The sequence below is a fragment of the Globicephala melas genome, chromosome 6 (genome assembly GCF_963455315.2).
Source record: "Globicephala melas chromosome 6, mGloMel1.2, whole genome shotgun sequence".
Classification (NCBI taxonomy): domain Eukaryota; kingdom Metazoa; phylum Chordata; class Mammalia; order Artiodactyla; family Delphinidae; genus Globicephala; species Globicephala melas.
In genome coordinates, this window is record NC_083319.1 from 69820786 (window position 1) to 69835255 (window position 14470).

Here is a 14470-nt window from a genome sequence, read left to right on the forward strand (position 1 = left end):
GTCCCCTGCATCGGCAGGCGGACTCTCAACCACTGCGCCACCAGGGAAGCCCCCTGAGGGTTGTCTTTTCATATTAGTTTTTTAAAAAGTAAAGGTTAGCAACTATTTCACGTCTGAAGATGATTTGCAACCATTTAATATTCAGTTAAATGTTATTTTTCTGTGTTTTCTTCTCTCTTATTTTTTTTATTGAGATATAGTTCACCTGACATGAGCCTCTCTTTTATTTTTAAATACCTACTTTCTCCTCTAAAACACAGGGCCTACCAGCACTTTCACAGGTCCTCCCCCAGGCGGTGGGGCTAGGATTTGGTAGCTGGTGCTGAGAGAAAACCCTTGGTGGCACCTTTGCCCTGGGACTATGCCAGTGGCAGCTGTCACTCAATGGGACAGAGAGGCCGTTCTGTGATCTCTTATTTAACATTGTGCCTTTCTCCTCTCCTCATTGTTCTACCTTAGGAAAACAAGCAAACAAAAAAGAGCCTAAACCTGGACTAATACTTTAAGCAAAGTAGGATTACTTTTCTGTTTCACTATGTTTACTCTGTAATGTTGCTGCTTTTGACTCGAGTTATGGTTCATGGTGATTTCCAATTATTTTCTCTTATACTCATATCCAGCAATTTTATTTTTCTCTCCTAAAGATGACAAGGATAATATTTTTCTTTCCTCTGCAACTTTAGGCACTGTGCTAGTGCTTTGTGGATACTATCTCATTATCAACTTCAATAATTTTGGCTGGAAGGTAGGCATTAGTTCCATATTACAAATGAGGAAAGTAAGGCTCAGAGAGTTTGCGTAACAGCTGATAGCTGGCATGGCTGCGCTAAAGTCCTGGTCTTTTAAATCTCAAGTCCAATACTATTTGTCATTAGGCTAAAGAAATTGACTCTCGTCTTTAATGAATTCCATCTTCTTGGGAAAAAAATTCTTAGGGTTATAATAAATTAGGTATCATTTAATTTTAAAAATTTATAATTTTTAAAATAGTAATACATTAAAATGGTAAGAATTATAAATGGTATACAATGAGAAGTTTCTTTCTCACCTGTGATTCTGTTTGTCCAGTTTCCACACTCTTAAGATAGAAAATGAAGATTAGTAGCTATTAATTTCTTCTATATTTGTCTAAATACTTTGTGTGTGTGTGTGTAGGTATACACACACATATATATGCAAATACAAATATACGGTCTCTGTGCTTTCCTTTAAAAAATTAATTAGTAGCATTTCAGGCACACTATATGTATCTTTTGTTTTTCTGTGTGAGATCTTTTCCTATCAGTAAAGATAGAGCTTCCCTGTATGTTTTTATCCTGGCAGTTACTTTCAAATAAAGGTTATCTTCATTCTTAAGCATATACTTGAAATAACTAAACACCTATGTTCTCAGAAAAACTTTTACAGCAATATTCCTAGCAACATTATTTATAATAGCCAAAAAGTGGAAACAACCCCAGTGTCCATTAACTGATGAGTGGATAAACAAAATATGGTATATCCATACAGTGGAATATTATTTGATAATGAAAAGAAATGAAGTATTGTTATCAGACACAACATGTATGAACCTTGAGAATATGCTAAGTAAAAGAAGCCAGTCACAAAAAACCACATATTGTGTGGCTCCTACTATATGAAATGGTCAGAATAGAAACAGAAAGTAGATTAATGGTTGCCTGGGCCTGTGGGTCAGAAGGAATAAAGAGGGACTGTTAATGGGCACGGGGTTTCCTTTTGAGGTGACGAAAAATGTTCTAAAGTTAGCTGGTGATGATGGTTACACAATTCTATGAATTACTAAAATTCACTGAGTTATAAACTTTATAAGTCTGGATTTTATGACGTGAATTATATCTCAATAAAGTCGTTATTAAAAAGTTTTATAAGGCTTAACTTTTACTTCTCATCCTTTCAACTGTTATTCTTATCCATGTAAGTCAGTCTCCAATAACAGGATAGTTATAATCTAGAAATTTCTAATTTGTCTCATTGTACTCTAAATGAATTGAATTATTTTTTGAGCAGGCAATATCTAATTCCTCATTAATGTCTGTGGCTTCTCCTGGGCCATTCGGACACACAGCTCACATTGGCAGAGTTCTATCCAGTCTCTGACTCTGACTGCACCACTTGACTTCCATGAGGAGTCATTCCTCAGACTGACTTAAGTATAACATCTTCTTCGGGTATCATTTCAATTTAGAGCTGTCAGGCTATTTCTTCTTGCAGGAGTTATTCACAATTATTAATGAATTTTCAGGCTCCAGCTGAACCAACTCTGTTCCTATCAACAGACTGTCTGTTACAAAAATGAATTGTCCTCAGTCCAAATCTGCCATCTGCCCCGAGTTGCCTCTTACTGGGCCCTGGAGCTGGGCAAATACAGTGTTTTTTTTCTATCTTCTCTCTCACTGGTGAATACTTCGTAAGTGGTAATGGCTTTTCCCAAACTCTGTTGCTTCTGGGTTTTTATATTGACTCTTTTTTTTTTTCTGCCTTAACTTGGAGCGAATGGTAAACATGAGGAAAATTGGTAATAAACTATTCTAGAGATCCACCTGACAGCTATTTTCTTTTTGTGTAATCCCATTAGCTTAAATACGTGCAGAGAGGTTTTGGGCAGGAATGGAAAATTTTGTATTCATTTTGTTGGAAGGATTGATTTCTTACAATGAAGTATAAAAAATAAATGAATGTCAGAAATGTATACCTGACGGATAGATTTATCTCATTTATTCATGCCTTTTTTTGTGTTTACTTTTCAGCTCTCCTACAAGCTTGTGTTCCCTATAACCAGCATGTATGGTTCAATATTTACAGCCTGGAGGATCCTTGAAGTAATGAGAGAAGAGTCTGCGATAAGTGACTGGTTAGCTTCCGTAGAGTCATTGCTCCCTATTACCACAGCGATCCCTGTGCATGTTTTTCTTCTGCTGGCTTACCTCCTTGTTGAAGATAAAGGACGAAATCTTCGTCAGATACTGAAGGTCACTACAGAATTTGCCCAAGCTGATTCCTCTCAGGTAAAGCAAGAAAATAATGGAGCAGTAATGGGGGTAAAGCTTAATATTGGAATTGTAGATTATTCTTTCATTGTGGATAATTTTTATCAGAGTTTTAGAGTACAGGTTGCTTTTTTTTTTTTTGCTATCTTTATTTTCCCATTTTTTTCTTTTTTCTCCTTACTCTGAGTTGATGTCTACTTCATAATGCACATGTTTCTTTAATGAAAGACACTTCGAAAGAGAATCTACACCTGATGCTAATCTGTTATTTTTGTTATTGATGGATTTGCTAATTTGTAATGCTTTCATTAACTCTTGCACCCTATTCCAAGATGCATATCCCTTAGTTCTCATATCAATCTTTTAAGGTGGAAAAATTAATTAATTCAGAATAAATGGGCCTGTATAATAGGAATTAATCTCTTTTTAACTTCTTGCAATTTGATCATATTTTTATTCAGTCATTTAATAAACAAAAAAAATAGTGGGTTGTTGTTTTATATGGTACTGATTAACATGCTGATCATGTACCATATAAAACATGCTGATCAGTACCGTATAAAACAACATGTTAAAGATATGTTGTTTAATAAACATATTAAACTTACTAAAGATAAATAATCATTTTTCCTATCTGCACAGTTCTTGGAGTATAATAATAAGATAACCATCAGACATTATTAATAAAACTCCCCCCCCCGCCTTTTAAACTAACCATATATTTAGCATAGATATCTGTAATTCTTTTTCTATTGGATAGAATCTCTAGAATGCATTTCCTGTTAAGGGAAGGATTTCCTAACCAAGTAGGTATGGCATTTTTATTATCTTCTCTATCTTAGTGTCTGTGCTTGTGTTCTTTATCAAGCATGGTGAAGAAAAAGTCCATCTCTTTATGGAGTGTTCCTATAGGAAAAAAATTTGGTGAAGGTGGGATAAATATGTTTTCCTAGATAATGAAGTTAATGTATTTGCAATTCCTTTTTGTCCCCAACTTGTCACGCTCATTCCGTTTTGTCAGGTAAACAACTGCTATCTCACAAAAGTTTTCCCTCTGACTAGATTTCTCTGTCTGATTCTGCAAGTGGATCCGTAATGTATTCAGAGTACCTTTGTCTCACATAACGTGAAACACTTCAGCTTGCTTCCTACTTTATTTCTCCCTTCAGCTTCTGTAACAATCCTAATTCTACCAAATGCTTTTTATCACTGTTGACACCTTGTAGGATTATCTCTTTAGAATAGTTAATGCACAGGTAATGCCTGGAGATTATCTGAGGAAGTCATACCGTAGGTTACTTGACCTATGTTTGCCACTGGTGTAGAACATGTGTTATAGCAATGTATGTATTGATACTTAGGAAATGCATTTAGTCTTTGAAATTCTAGGGTGATCCAGGATCCTTGTAAACACTTTTCATGTGTGGCATGAAATGGAAAAAGTTGGGAAGCACTGGGGTGACCATCCTGGTTCATTTATTTATTCAATAAATGTTTATTAAGAAGCAGTGCTATAAATTAAAGTCAGTGTTACACATCTGTTGATAATTTCTAGGAAGTTTTTAAAGAAGTGAGTAAAAACACCCCGTGTAATTTTGCTTGTTAAGGTGAATGGTAGGGTAAAATGTTGAAATGTAGTTACCCAAACTCATGCAGAAGCAAAGGCAATATAATTAATAAGAACTTACAGGTGGAGTTGTTTAAGTCTTTTGAAAAGGATAAAGGAAGACTAGAAGTAGGAGGTAGTGTTCTTCACTTTTCCTTATGAAGTGACCATATCATATCATTTCTCTGGCTTTTAGCTACAAGGTAAAGCAGCCTGAAGAAGAGGATTGAATATTGTGAAAAAGCAATTCTCTAATTGTAACTGCTTGGTGTAGATTCAATTAGATGAGTTAGGGTTGAGATCTATTATTGGAGGAGTGTTTTCTGTTTCTTTCATTAAGTTGACATGACTGCATGAAATGTATTGTTTCATGTGTGTTTGTCCTTTCTTACCTTATAAAAAGGTATATTATGTTTAAGCAATCATTGGCTCAAATTCATGGAGGAGTCAATACTAAAGAAAAGTCTTAGACTACTAATAAGCAGATACTAAGTAAATTGGTATGTAAGAATAGGAATTTAGAAACTGTCTTCTAACTCTGTTTTGGTGGTCACTTAACCTCTTATATAGAGTTCACTGGCCTGCAGTATTGTGTTTGTGTGACACCATAATTTATTGTAAGAATTCTACTCTTAAGACCTTGTGAGAGAAAATATTTGAAAAGTTTGAAAGAGATGTGCCATATTTGAAGTGTGTTTAGTGTGATTATGATTATTATTATTCATTCTAAGATACTAATAGAAATTATTTTTGATAGTACTTATTCATAGTAATGCAAGTTACCAATATCAACTAACACTTCTAGTGTTAATAATGATAAGAAAATATACTTCTTTAAAAATGTAATTATTCTTCTTACTTATCAGGTACTTTGATGGATCCCCTTCCCCAGTGAGTTTTCATCCTTAGTCCCTCACCATGTTCCCCTGTGGCATGCGTTTTTGTTGGGTTTAATACATGGGCCATGGAAGTCTAATGGAGCTAGATAGTCTGAAGGGAACTTGGCCTTGTGAGTACCATTTTAGAGTTAACTGGATACAGATGATGGTGTTAAAATAACTAGATAGTTACTCAAGGCCACAGCAATAAATTGATACTTGAAAAAAATAGTAAGGAACTTTTTTTTTCCATATCTAGAAATGCTGTCAGCAGTTACTGATAATCCATATAGTCTTCTTATCCAGACATCATGAGACTTAATTTGCAGAAGATACAAGCTCAGGTCAGGCAGCTCTTAGTAAAAATTAAGTGCCTTTTCTTTCTTGGAAGGAATGTCTTAGAGTGTTCTGGGGAGAGATCCAAGAATGAGCATCCTGTGTGAATTCCCATGGAAGTCGTGAAAGTTTTTAAACACATTGATTTAGTTTAGAGAGAGATTTTTGTATCATAGTCTGTGCTTATAATATATGGGAACACCATCTAATTCCTAAATTAGTGTTTTTTTCTGGAAATTGCAGATGATGGATTCATGTGCTTTTTGGTTATGTTTATATAACGGTTCCTGCCTTTCTGATACTGTGAGTAATGGTTTTTTCCCCACAGTTTGATGTAAATCATTCATGCTGCCTTCAGAGATGCCTGAATGACGGTTGAAGCACATGGCTTCATGGCTCATAAACAGTAACGTCCTGTTGGGCTTATTGTTTCTTCTTCAGAGAGCTATTTCCTAACTCTGTGATTTGTCCAGATCTGGTCACATCTAGTTTGAAATCAGTGGTAGTGAATATAAACATAGGCTCTAATAAGGGATAATGTGAACCCCAGGCTTAAATAAGGACATTTTCTAAATTTTAATTGAATAGTTTTTTAAAGGGCAATATCAAATCATATTTTGAACCCTTATTAAATGATTGACTAATCTATGAAACATGATTGTGGACAGTTTGGAAATGTCTGAGACTGATAACAGCCTCCTTAAGAAGAGGTTAATAACCCTTAATCAACACATGTTGATTGACTTCCTATCTCCCCTTTCAGGTGAGCCCAGCACAGCGACAGCTCACTAATTAAGAACCACGTCTGGCTCTGTGACCTGCACTGTGTGCCTCTATAGAAACTTAACTGGCGATGGCACCAGTTCTGTACCACTTTTCTCAACCCATTCCATATACCTGATTGTATCTTGCTTCTAATACTCTCAGCGAGAAACCTTACTTTTTCTTCCTCTCTTCCTAACTCTCATTTCCCTTTTGGAGTTTATGTTTAGTTCTTTGCCACCTCTGACCTTGGTTTCCAGTAATATCCCACCCATGTTCCTTCTGGCAGCCTCAGGTAAACTTTTCTCTGTGTCTTCGTGGGACTCCCCTGCCTTCCCCCCAGTTCCCCATATTATTACTCTGGCCCCTGGCCCCTTGAGAAGAAAGGGATACTATTCACCTCTTAAAACCTTCTCTAATATCTGTTGGCTTAGCTATATTATATTAGCTATATCATTGGCTAATTATTACATAATATTTAATATATTAAATATATAATTGTTATAATAACCACTTATTATGTTAGCTATATTATTAACTATAGCTTCCCTCTAGCTATCGGAATTGACATTTCTCCATCTGAAGCATTATATCCTAGAGAATAATAGAGGTGTTGGAGGAGGAGGCTACTTTTCACATAGATAAATGATTCGGCAAAGACTATAGGTTATTAAATGCTTAATAGTATGTCATATAAACAGATGTAGAGAGAACACCTGACAACAGATTATATTCTCTTTTGGAAATCCAGGCTGCTTGTTAGTGGTTTTAAAACCTAAGAAAATATGTTTCTTTCTGTTTCTACCTATATTGTTAAGAGTTTACGGCAAGATTAAATACTTAGGCATCTGAATTGAGCATTAACCACGAAGATGAGTAATTTTTAGATAGGCTGAGATGGTTTAAAGTAAAATCTTACAATAGCTTAGTATTTCAACTTCAGTGGAGGAACTCTAACTGCTACATGTAAGGCATAACAGTTTCTTTTTGACTAGTTTATAAAATGGAATATGCCAAAGAGGAAAAGTTTATAAACTTTGACTTTAGAGAACCACAAGTTCCTTCCTTAAAATCTACTCTCACCGAGGAGCTTATCAAATGAAGTTTTGTGAAACCCAATGCGTCTTTTAAATCCTTGGTACTTGCTTGCTTTTCTCTTGTTTGGAATTGGGGATAGAGCTGTGTCTTTTTGTTTGTCTTATTTTGTTTTTGCTTGCATTTACAACTCTGAGGACTTTTACTTCCCTTTTACCTTTTGGTTGTTAAGTCTCACTAAAGGTCTTACTTAATGGGAACAATTGCAGTCTTTGATAATTTTATCTTATCCTTTGTAATGTTTTCAGGGCTTTTTTTTTTTTTGTCCATTTGTGAAGGTGTACACATGTTTGAGCCATTTAAATCACTTATGGGGATAGGTTCATGGCCCATGACTTGCTGGTCTTTTAAAAGTCATATATTATCAAATAGTAAAAAGTTGACTTTCAGGGCAGAATCCTGTGATAGTTCTACTCTGGGTCATAAGCCATATTTTAACATGGAAAATGAATAGGAAATGTGTGAAATTTAATGGTCTGTAAGTTACTGCTGTGAGAAAAGGAGAAAATATATTCTATAAAGGAACTTGCACAAAGAGTCCTTGGACACTTTGCACTCTGTTCTATTGTCACCGAGTTCTATGAATTGCTACCCCCTGAAGTCAGTCGGCTTCCTGTGTTCTTCATACCAGCAAAAAGAAGCCAGAATGTACAGTACTTTTAATAAAGAGCTTTACAGATAAGAAATGCTGTACTACTATTCCCTTGCAGCCATAGCATTGATTATGCCTAGAGCAAAATTGGGACGAGCCTGTCAGCATGAAACAATTAGGCAAAGAGAAACACAGACAAAAATACAGGGTCAAGTATCTATTCCATCCTGTGGCAATATGTTTATTTCTTCTTTATAAACCCAACATAGATATCTATAGAATAAAATGTTTTAAACTGGCATTTGAACCTTTTTATATTTTTTTCAGTTTTTTGCATGAAGCCTTGAGTTTATACTCAGGGAAGCAGTCCTATGTCAATTTTTTACCTTTCTTGAGTTCCTGAGGGCTAATATTGGGCTGAGTTTCTTCTGAGAAGTCAACAGAGTATAAATTGCTTAAAAGTTCAACCCTAGATCACTGTGATACTCACTAGCTTACTCATATAATGAAACAGAAGCCATTTGTCTTGTGTCACTGAACACTGAGTAACAGAAAGGATGGGGGTGGGTTTGGTGAGGATGGGGCCTAGTAGTGCATTTAGAACAGCAGAGTCTCTTTGCTCCCAGTTGAATATCAGTTAGCAGTAGCTTTGTCTTCAGATTAAAACCTGTTTGGAATGGGCTTCTGGTGTTGCTGAAGGACTCAGAGGGGAACAAATTTTGTGGTAACTTTGAATTTTATAAAAGGCATGAGGAATTCTTCTCAAGGGGAAAAACACAAAGTCCACCATTGCCAGAATAAAATTTTTATTTGGTCAGAGGGCAGGGAAGGAAAAAGGGGTGTTGGTCCCCTGCCTACTTGTATCATGGCCAGACACCCCAAAGTGGAGCTGTCAGTGGACATCCCTTACCATTGATTCTTCAGCCCTTCCATAGTCAATCCTTCAATTCAGAGGAGAGTCTTAATCAAGGAAACATTTCTTGACATCTACAGAAGCAGTCCATGTCAGCTCTCTCCAATGAGTTTTGCCTTGATTCATCAATAAAAATGGATAATCAAGGCTCATCAGACTTTTAAGAAAATTTAACAGCATGACTAACCAGAGCATCTCTTTCCAGAAGAAGAACTTGGGGCGCAGAGAATAATATAAAAACAATCCAGTACCTATGAGATGTTGGCAAGATATTGTATGTTTTTGTATTGTATATAAGATACTGCTGTGATGAAGAAATTCAAGAGCAAGAGACTTTAGAAATTAAAAACTTACGTACGTAAATAGAGGCTGGATTAGTGATTTATAGAATAGCCAACTAAATATTTCAGAATATAGAAAAAATATGAAAACTGAACAAGTTAAGACATTGAAGGTCAATCGTAGAGTTCTAACATCTTTCTGTAGGAATTTCAATTGGAGAAAACTGAAGAGAAAATGAAGGAGAAAAACTTAAAATATGACAGAAAACTATTTCCTAAGCTCAAAAAAGACACAAAGATATAGATTGTTAGGACCCTCTGAAAGCCACATAGCACAAGTGAGAATAGATCAATACCTATATCCATGCCCAGAACTTCAAGAATAAAGAAAACATCAAAAGAGATTTTAGAGAAGAATTGGAAAAGATGAAGTCATTTAAAATTGGATTGACCTTAGATTTTTTATAGCAGCCCACTGGGTACTGGAATACATTGGTATATTGTCTTCCAATTTCTTGAGGAAAGTCACTTTGAACCCGGAATATTCCTTTCCATCATTCTACTTTTTACAAGTGATGGTAATAAAGGCTTTTTCTGATGGGCAATAATTCAAGAACATTTCTTGGTTACTGATTTTATGGGAGGAAAAGCCCCTCAAGAATGTGTTCTAGCAAAACTGAAAACGAATCCAAGAAAGTATAGAGAAGAGATGTTAAAAGGTGATCAAAATATCCAGTAAATATTACTTTAAATTAACCATAATTGTTTGTATAAACTATGAAAAATAACTACCTGGAACAAAGTACAAGCTTTAAAACATGGGAAGTGGTCGGAGTAGATAGTGGGAATGTGGTGGTGCGAAGAGTGAGAACATGCTAAGTAAGGGTGGAATTTTGTTTTTAAACTGAGTATTTTTTGATGTTAGTAGAAAAATAAGTTTAAATATGTATTTAAACCTTTATTAGTAACTAAAGGTGATTTATAACTTCCAAATAATATAACAAAAGGAAAACAATTTTTTAAAAAACCTAAAAAAGATGGCAAATATTAACATAAAATAAGATGGTAGGAATAATTCCAAATATTCCAGTTACCACAATTACTGTGAATGAATTAAATTCCCTTATCAAAAAAAAAAGGCTCGTAATACTACCCAAAGCAATCTATAGATGTAATGCAATTTCTATCAGAATACCCATGACAGGGCTTCCCTGGTGGCGCAGTGGTTGAGAGTCCGCCTGCAGATGCAGGGGACACGGGTTCGTGCCCCAGTCCAGGAAGATCCCACATGCCGTGGAGTGGCTGGGCCTGTGAGCCATGACTGCTGAGCCTGCGCATCTGGAGCCTGTGCTCCGCAACGGGAGAGGCCACAACAGTGAGAGGCCTGCGTATCACAAAAAAAAAAAAAAAAACCCAAAAAACAAAAAGCCAAAAAATACCCATGACATTTTTTACAGAACTTGACCAAATAACCCTAAAATTTATATGGAACCACAAAAGACCCAGAATTGCCAAAGCAATCCTGAAGAAAAAGAACAAAGCTGGAGGCATAACCCTTCCAGATTTCAGACTATACTATAAAGCTGCAGTAATCAAAACAACATGATACTGGCACAAGAACATTGATAGAAAACAAACAAAGCAGAAATATAAATCAATGGAACAGAATAGAAAGTCCAGAAGTAGACCCACACACCTATGGTCAATTAATCGACAACAAAGAAAGCAGGAATATACAATGGAGAAAAGACAGTCTCTTCAAAAAGTGGTGTTGGGGAAGCTGGACAGCTACTTGTAAGTCCATGAAATTAGAACACTCCCTCACACAAGATACAAAAATACATTCAAAATAGTTTAAAGACCTAAATATAAGACACGACACCATAAAACTCCTAGGAGAAAACATAGGCAAAACATCTTCTGACATAAATCATAGCAATATTTTCTTAGATCATTTTCTTAGATCAGTCTCCTAAGGCAAAAGAAATAAAAGCAAAAATAAATGAGTGGGGCCTAATCAAATTTAAAAGCTTTTGAACAGCAAATGAAACCATCAACAAAATGAAAAAGCCTACAGAATGGGAGAAAAAATTTGCAAATGATGTGACCAATAAGGAGTTAATATCCAAAATATATAAGCAGCACAGACAACTCAATATTGAAAAAAACCGAACAGCCCAGTCAGGAAATGGGCAGAAGACCTAAATAAACATTTCTCCAAAGAAGACATACAGATGGCCAACAGGCACATGAAAAGATGCTCAGCATCACGTAATTATTAGAGAAATGAAAATCAAAACCTCAAGGAGGTATCACCTCACACCTGTCAGAATGGTTATTATTAAAAAGTCTACAAATAACAAATGCTGGAGAGGGTGTGGAGAAAAGGGAACCCTCTTGAACTGTTGGTGGAAATGTAAATTGATAGAGCCACTATGGAAAACAGTATGGAGGTTCCTTAAGAAAATAAAAATAGAGCTACCATATGATCCAGCAATCCCACTCCTGGTTATATATTTGTAAAAGATGAAAACTAATTTGAAAATGTATGTGTACCCCAATGTTCATAGCAGCACTATTTATGATGGCCAAGACATGGAAGCAACCCATGTGCTTATCAACAGATGATTTGCTTAAGAAGATGAGGTATATATACAGAATGGACTATTACTAAGCCATAATAAAGAATGAAATATTGCCATTCACAGCAACACGGATGGGCCTAGAGAATATTATACTTAGTGAAGTAAGTCAGAGGAAAACAAATACTCTATCATATCACTTATATTTGGAATCTAAAGAAAAAAAAACAAATGGAATCTATATACAAGACAGAAACAGATTCACAGATATAGAAAATAAACTTATGGTTACCAAATGGGAGAGCAGGGGGAGGGATAAATTAGGAGTATGGGATTAACAAACTACTATACATAAAATAGGTAAGTAACAAGGATTTACTGTATAGCACAGGGAACTGTACTCTATATCTTGTAATAACCTATACTGGAAAATAATCTGAAAAATACGTATGTATAATTGAATTACTCTGCTCTACACCTGAAACTAACACAATATTGTAAATCAGCTATACTTCAGTTAAAAAAATGAAGGCTCATATTATTAAAAAACACAATTCTGTACTTTTTCTAAGAGACAAACCTTGAAACAAGTGACAGCTGAAAATGAAAGAGTGAAAATGAAAAGCTAGGTAGATCATTAAGAAAGCATAAGATGTGGTAATATTATCATCCAAGATAGATGATATAGAATCCAAGGTAAAAAGCCTTACACAAGATGAAGAGGAGTATTTTATACTGACAAATGGTAGAATCTCAAGTCAAATTTTATTTAGAAGCAGTTCCATTGAAATTAGGAAAAGTATGTCTGATGTCAATTTTACTATTTTTCTGGAGGTTCTGGCCATTGTTAATTCATGAAAAAGAAATAAAAGTTATATATGTGTAATAAAATAAAAACCCAGAGCTCCTAATACTTACAGACAATTAGAAAATACTAGAGAATTTACTGAAAACTTTTGCTTTTAGATTAGATAAGAGAGTTCAATATGGTGGCCAGATATCAGTGTACAAAACCGATTGATTTTCTTTACAAAAACAATAAATAAGAACATATTGGCAGTATATGGGAGAGAGATAATTTGTAAATAGCATAAGAACTGTACCTTGAAATACTAGAAATGTTATAAAAACTGTTTGATGTAATTTATAAAATTTTACTAAAACATATAATGACTTCTAGTACAATACTTTAAATGTAGAATTCATGTTATAAATATTTACTATTGATTGATTTGAGGTTCAGCGATCTTATGATTATAAGACATTTAGTTTTGTTTTTTTTGCATTAATCACCTTTGTTACACGGATTCTGATTCATTACATTAACTTCACTGCAGAAAGATATTCACTTAACCAGTTGCACGTATAGTGCTGCCAAGTCCAAAAGTGGAGTGTTTATCATGTTTGCCAGCTTGATCACATTCTGAGCTCTGTTGAGTAAGTCAGTTACAGGCCTTTTGATAACCTGATGCTTTGGAATGAATTGTTTCTTTTATTATCCTTAATTTCTAGGGCTAAATAGGTTTAAATATAGTCTACTCATTTAGAAGCTGAACCATCTTCTTGAACAAAGTAACAGTTAATAAAAATAGCCAACATTTACATATGCTTATTATATACTAGTCACTATTCTAATCACTTTATTTGCATATATGAGCTAACTCATTGAATACTCACAGCTCTTTGAGGTTGGGTACCATTATTATTTAGGAATAGAGGCACAGAGGTTGATTAACTTCTCCAGATTCACACAGCCATTCAGTAATTGGAAAAATCAGAATTTGAACCCAGCACATATCTAGACTCTGTGCTCTTAACCCAATATGCTATACTATCTCTCTACAACTTTTAGTTAAACCATTTCTTAAAAAAATTTTGAAAGAGTAAACAAGGTTCACTAGCTTTACATTTGTTAGATTAGCCTAGTCAGTTGTAGAGATAATTAGATGTTAAGAAAGAAACCTCAACATGTGTTTGAAATCTGGCCAGATCTTCAGTCTTGTGTGATTATTTTTTCCTCTTCTATGCTAGCTTCCATTGGCTCTTCTATACATAGGCAAATCACATTTAGCCAGATATTTCTACCTAAATAGAACACGTGCAGAGTCATGACTCATGTAAGCACATGTCAAAAAGAGATTGAGATGTTCTAAGTGAATCAACATCAACAAAAATGCTTGCAGTTGGGATTATTGCTTAATGGTCAAAAATTATTCTTTTATACTTTTTTGTTTGTAGTGATCATAACTGAGAAATTCTGAAACCTAATTAAAGACAAGAATTTTTTTTAGTGAACAAAAAAGTAGGTTGTTGTATTCCCTTTATTTTGAAAAATAACATTTACAAAACGTTGAGAAAATCACACGTTGGTTGTTAGGTTTGAAATATTTAAAAGGTTTGACAAGATATACTGTTCA

The 14470-nt window shown here is 34.8% G+C and overlaps 1 protein-coding gene and 1 non-coding gene across 4 annotated transcripts in view; both read left to right on the forward strand.

Moving 5' to 3' along the window:
• FOCAD (focadhesin) overlaps window positions 1–14470 on the forward strand; it is a 313294-nt gene that overhangs the window by 103684 nt on the left and 195140 nt on the right. For all 3 annotated transcript variants that reach the window (XR_009564338.1, XM_030840606.2, XM_060300979.2), the window contains exon 11: window positions 2769–3026. Coding sequence is in view for 2 of the 3 variants with exons in the window: in XM_030840606.2 (XP_030696466.1) it covers window positions 2769–3026 (258 nt within the window). In the remaining variant the exon portion in view is untranslated. The remainder of the gene's footprint in view (window positions 1–2768; window positions 3027–14470) is intronic.
• On the forward strand, window positions 267–395 carry LOC115844037 (small nucleolar RNA SNORA30/SNORA37 family). Its single transcript, XR_004035952.1, has one exon. It is a non-coding gene; the product is annotated as a small nucleolar RNA SNORA30/SNORA37 family (small nucleolar RNA).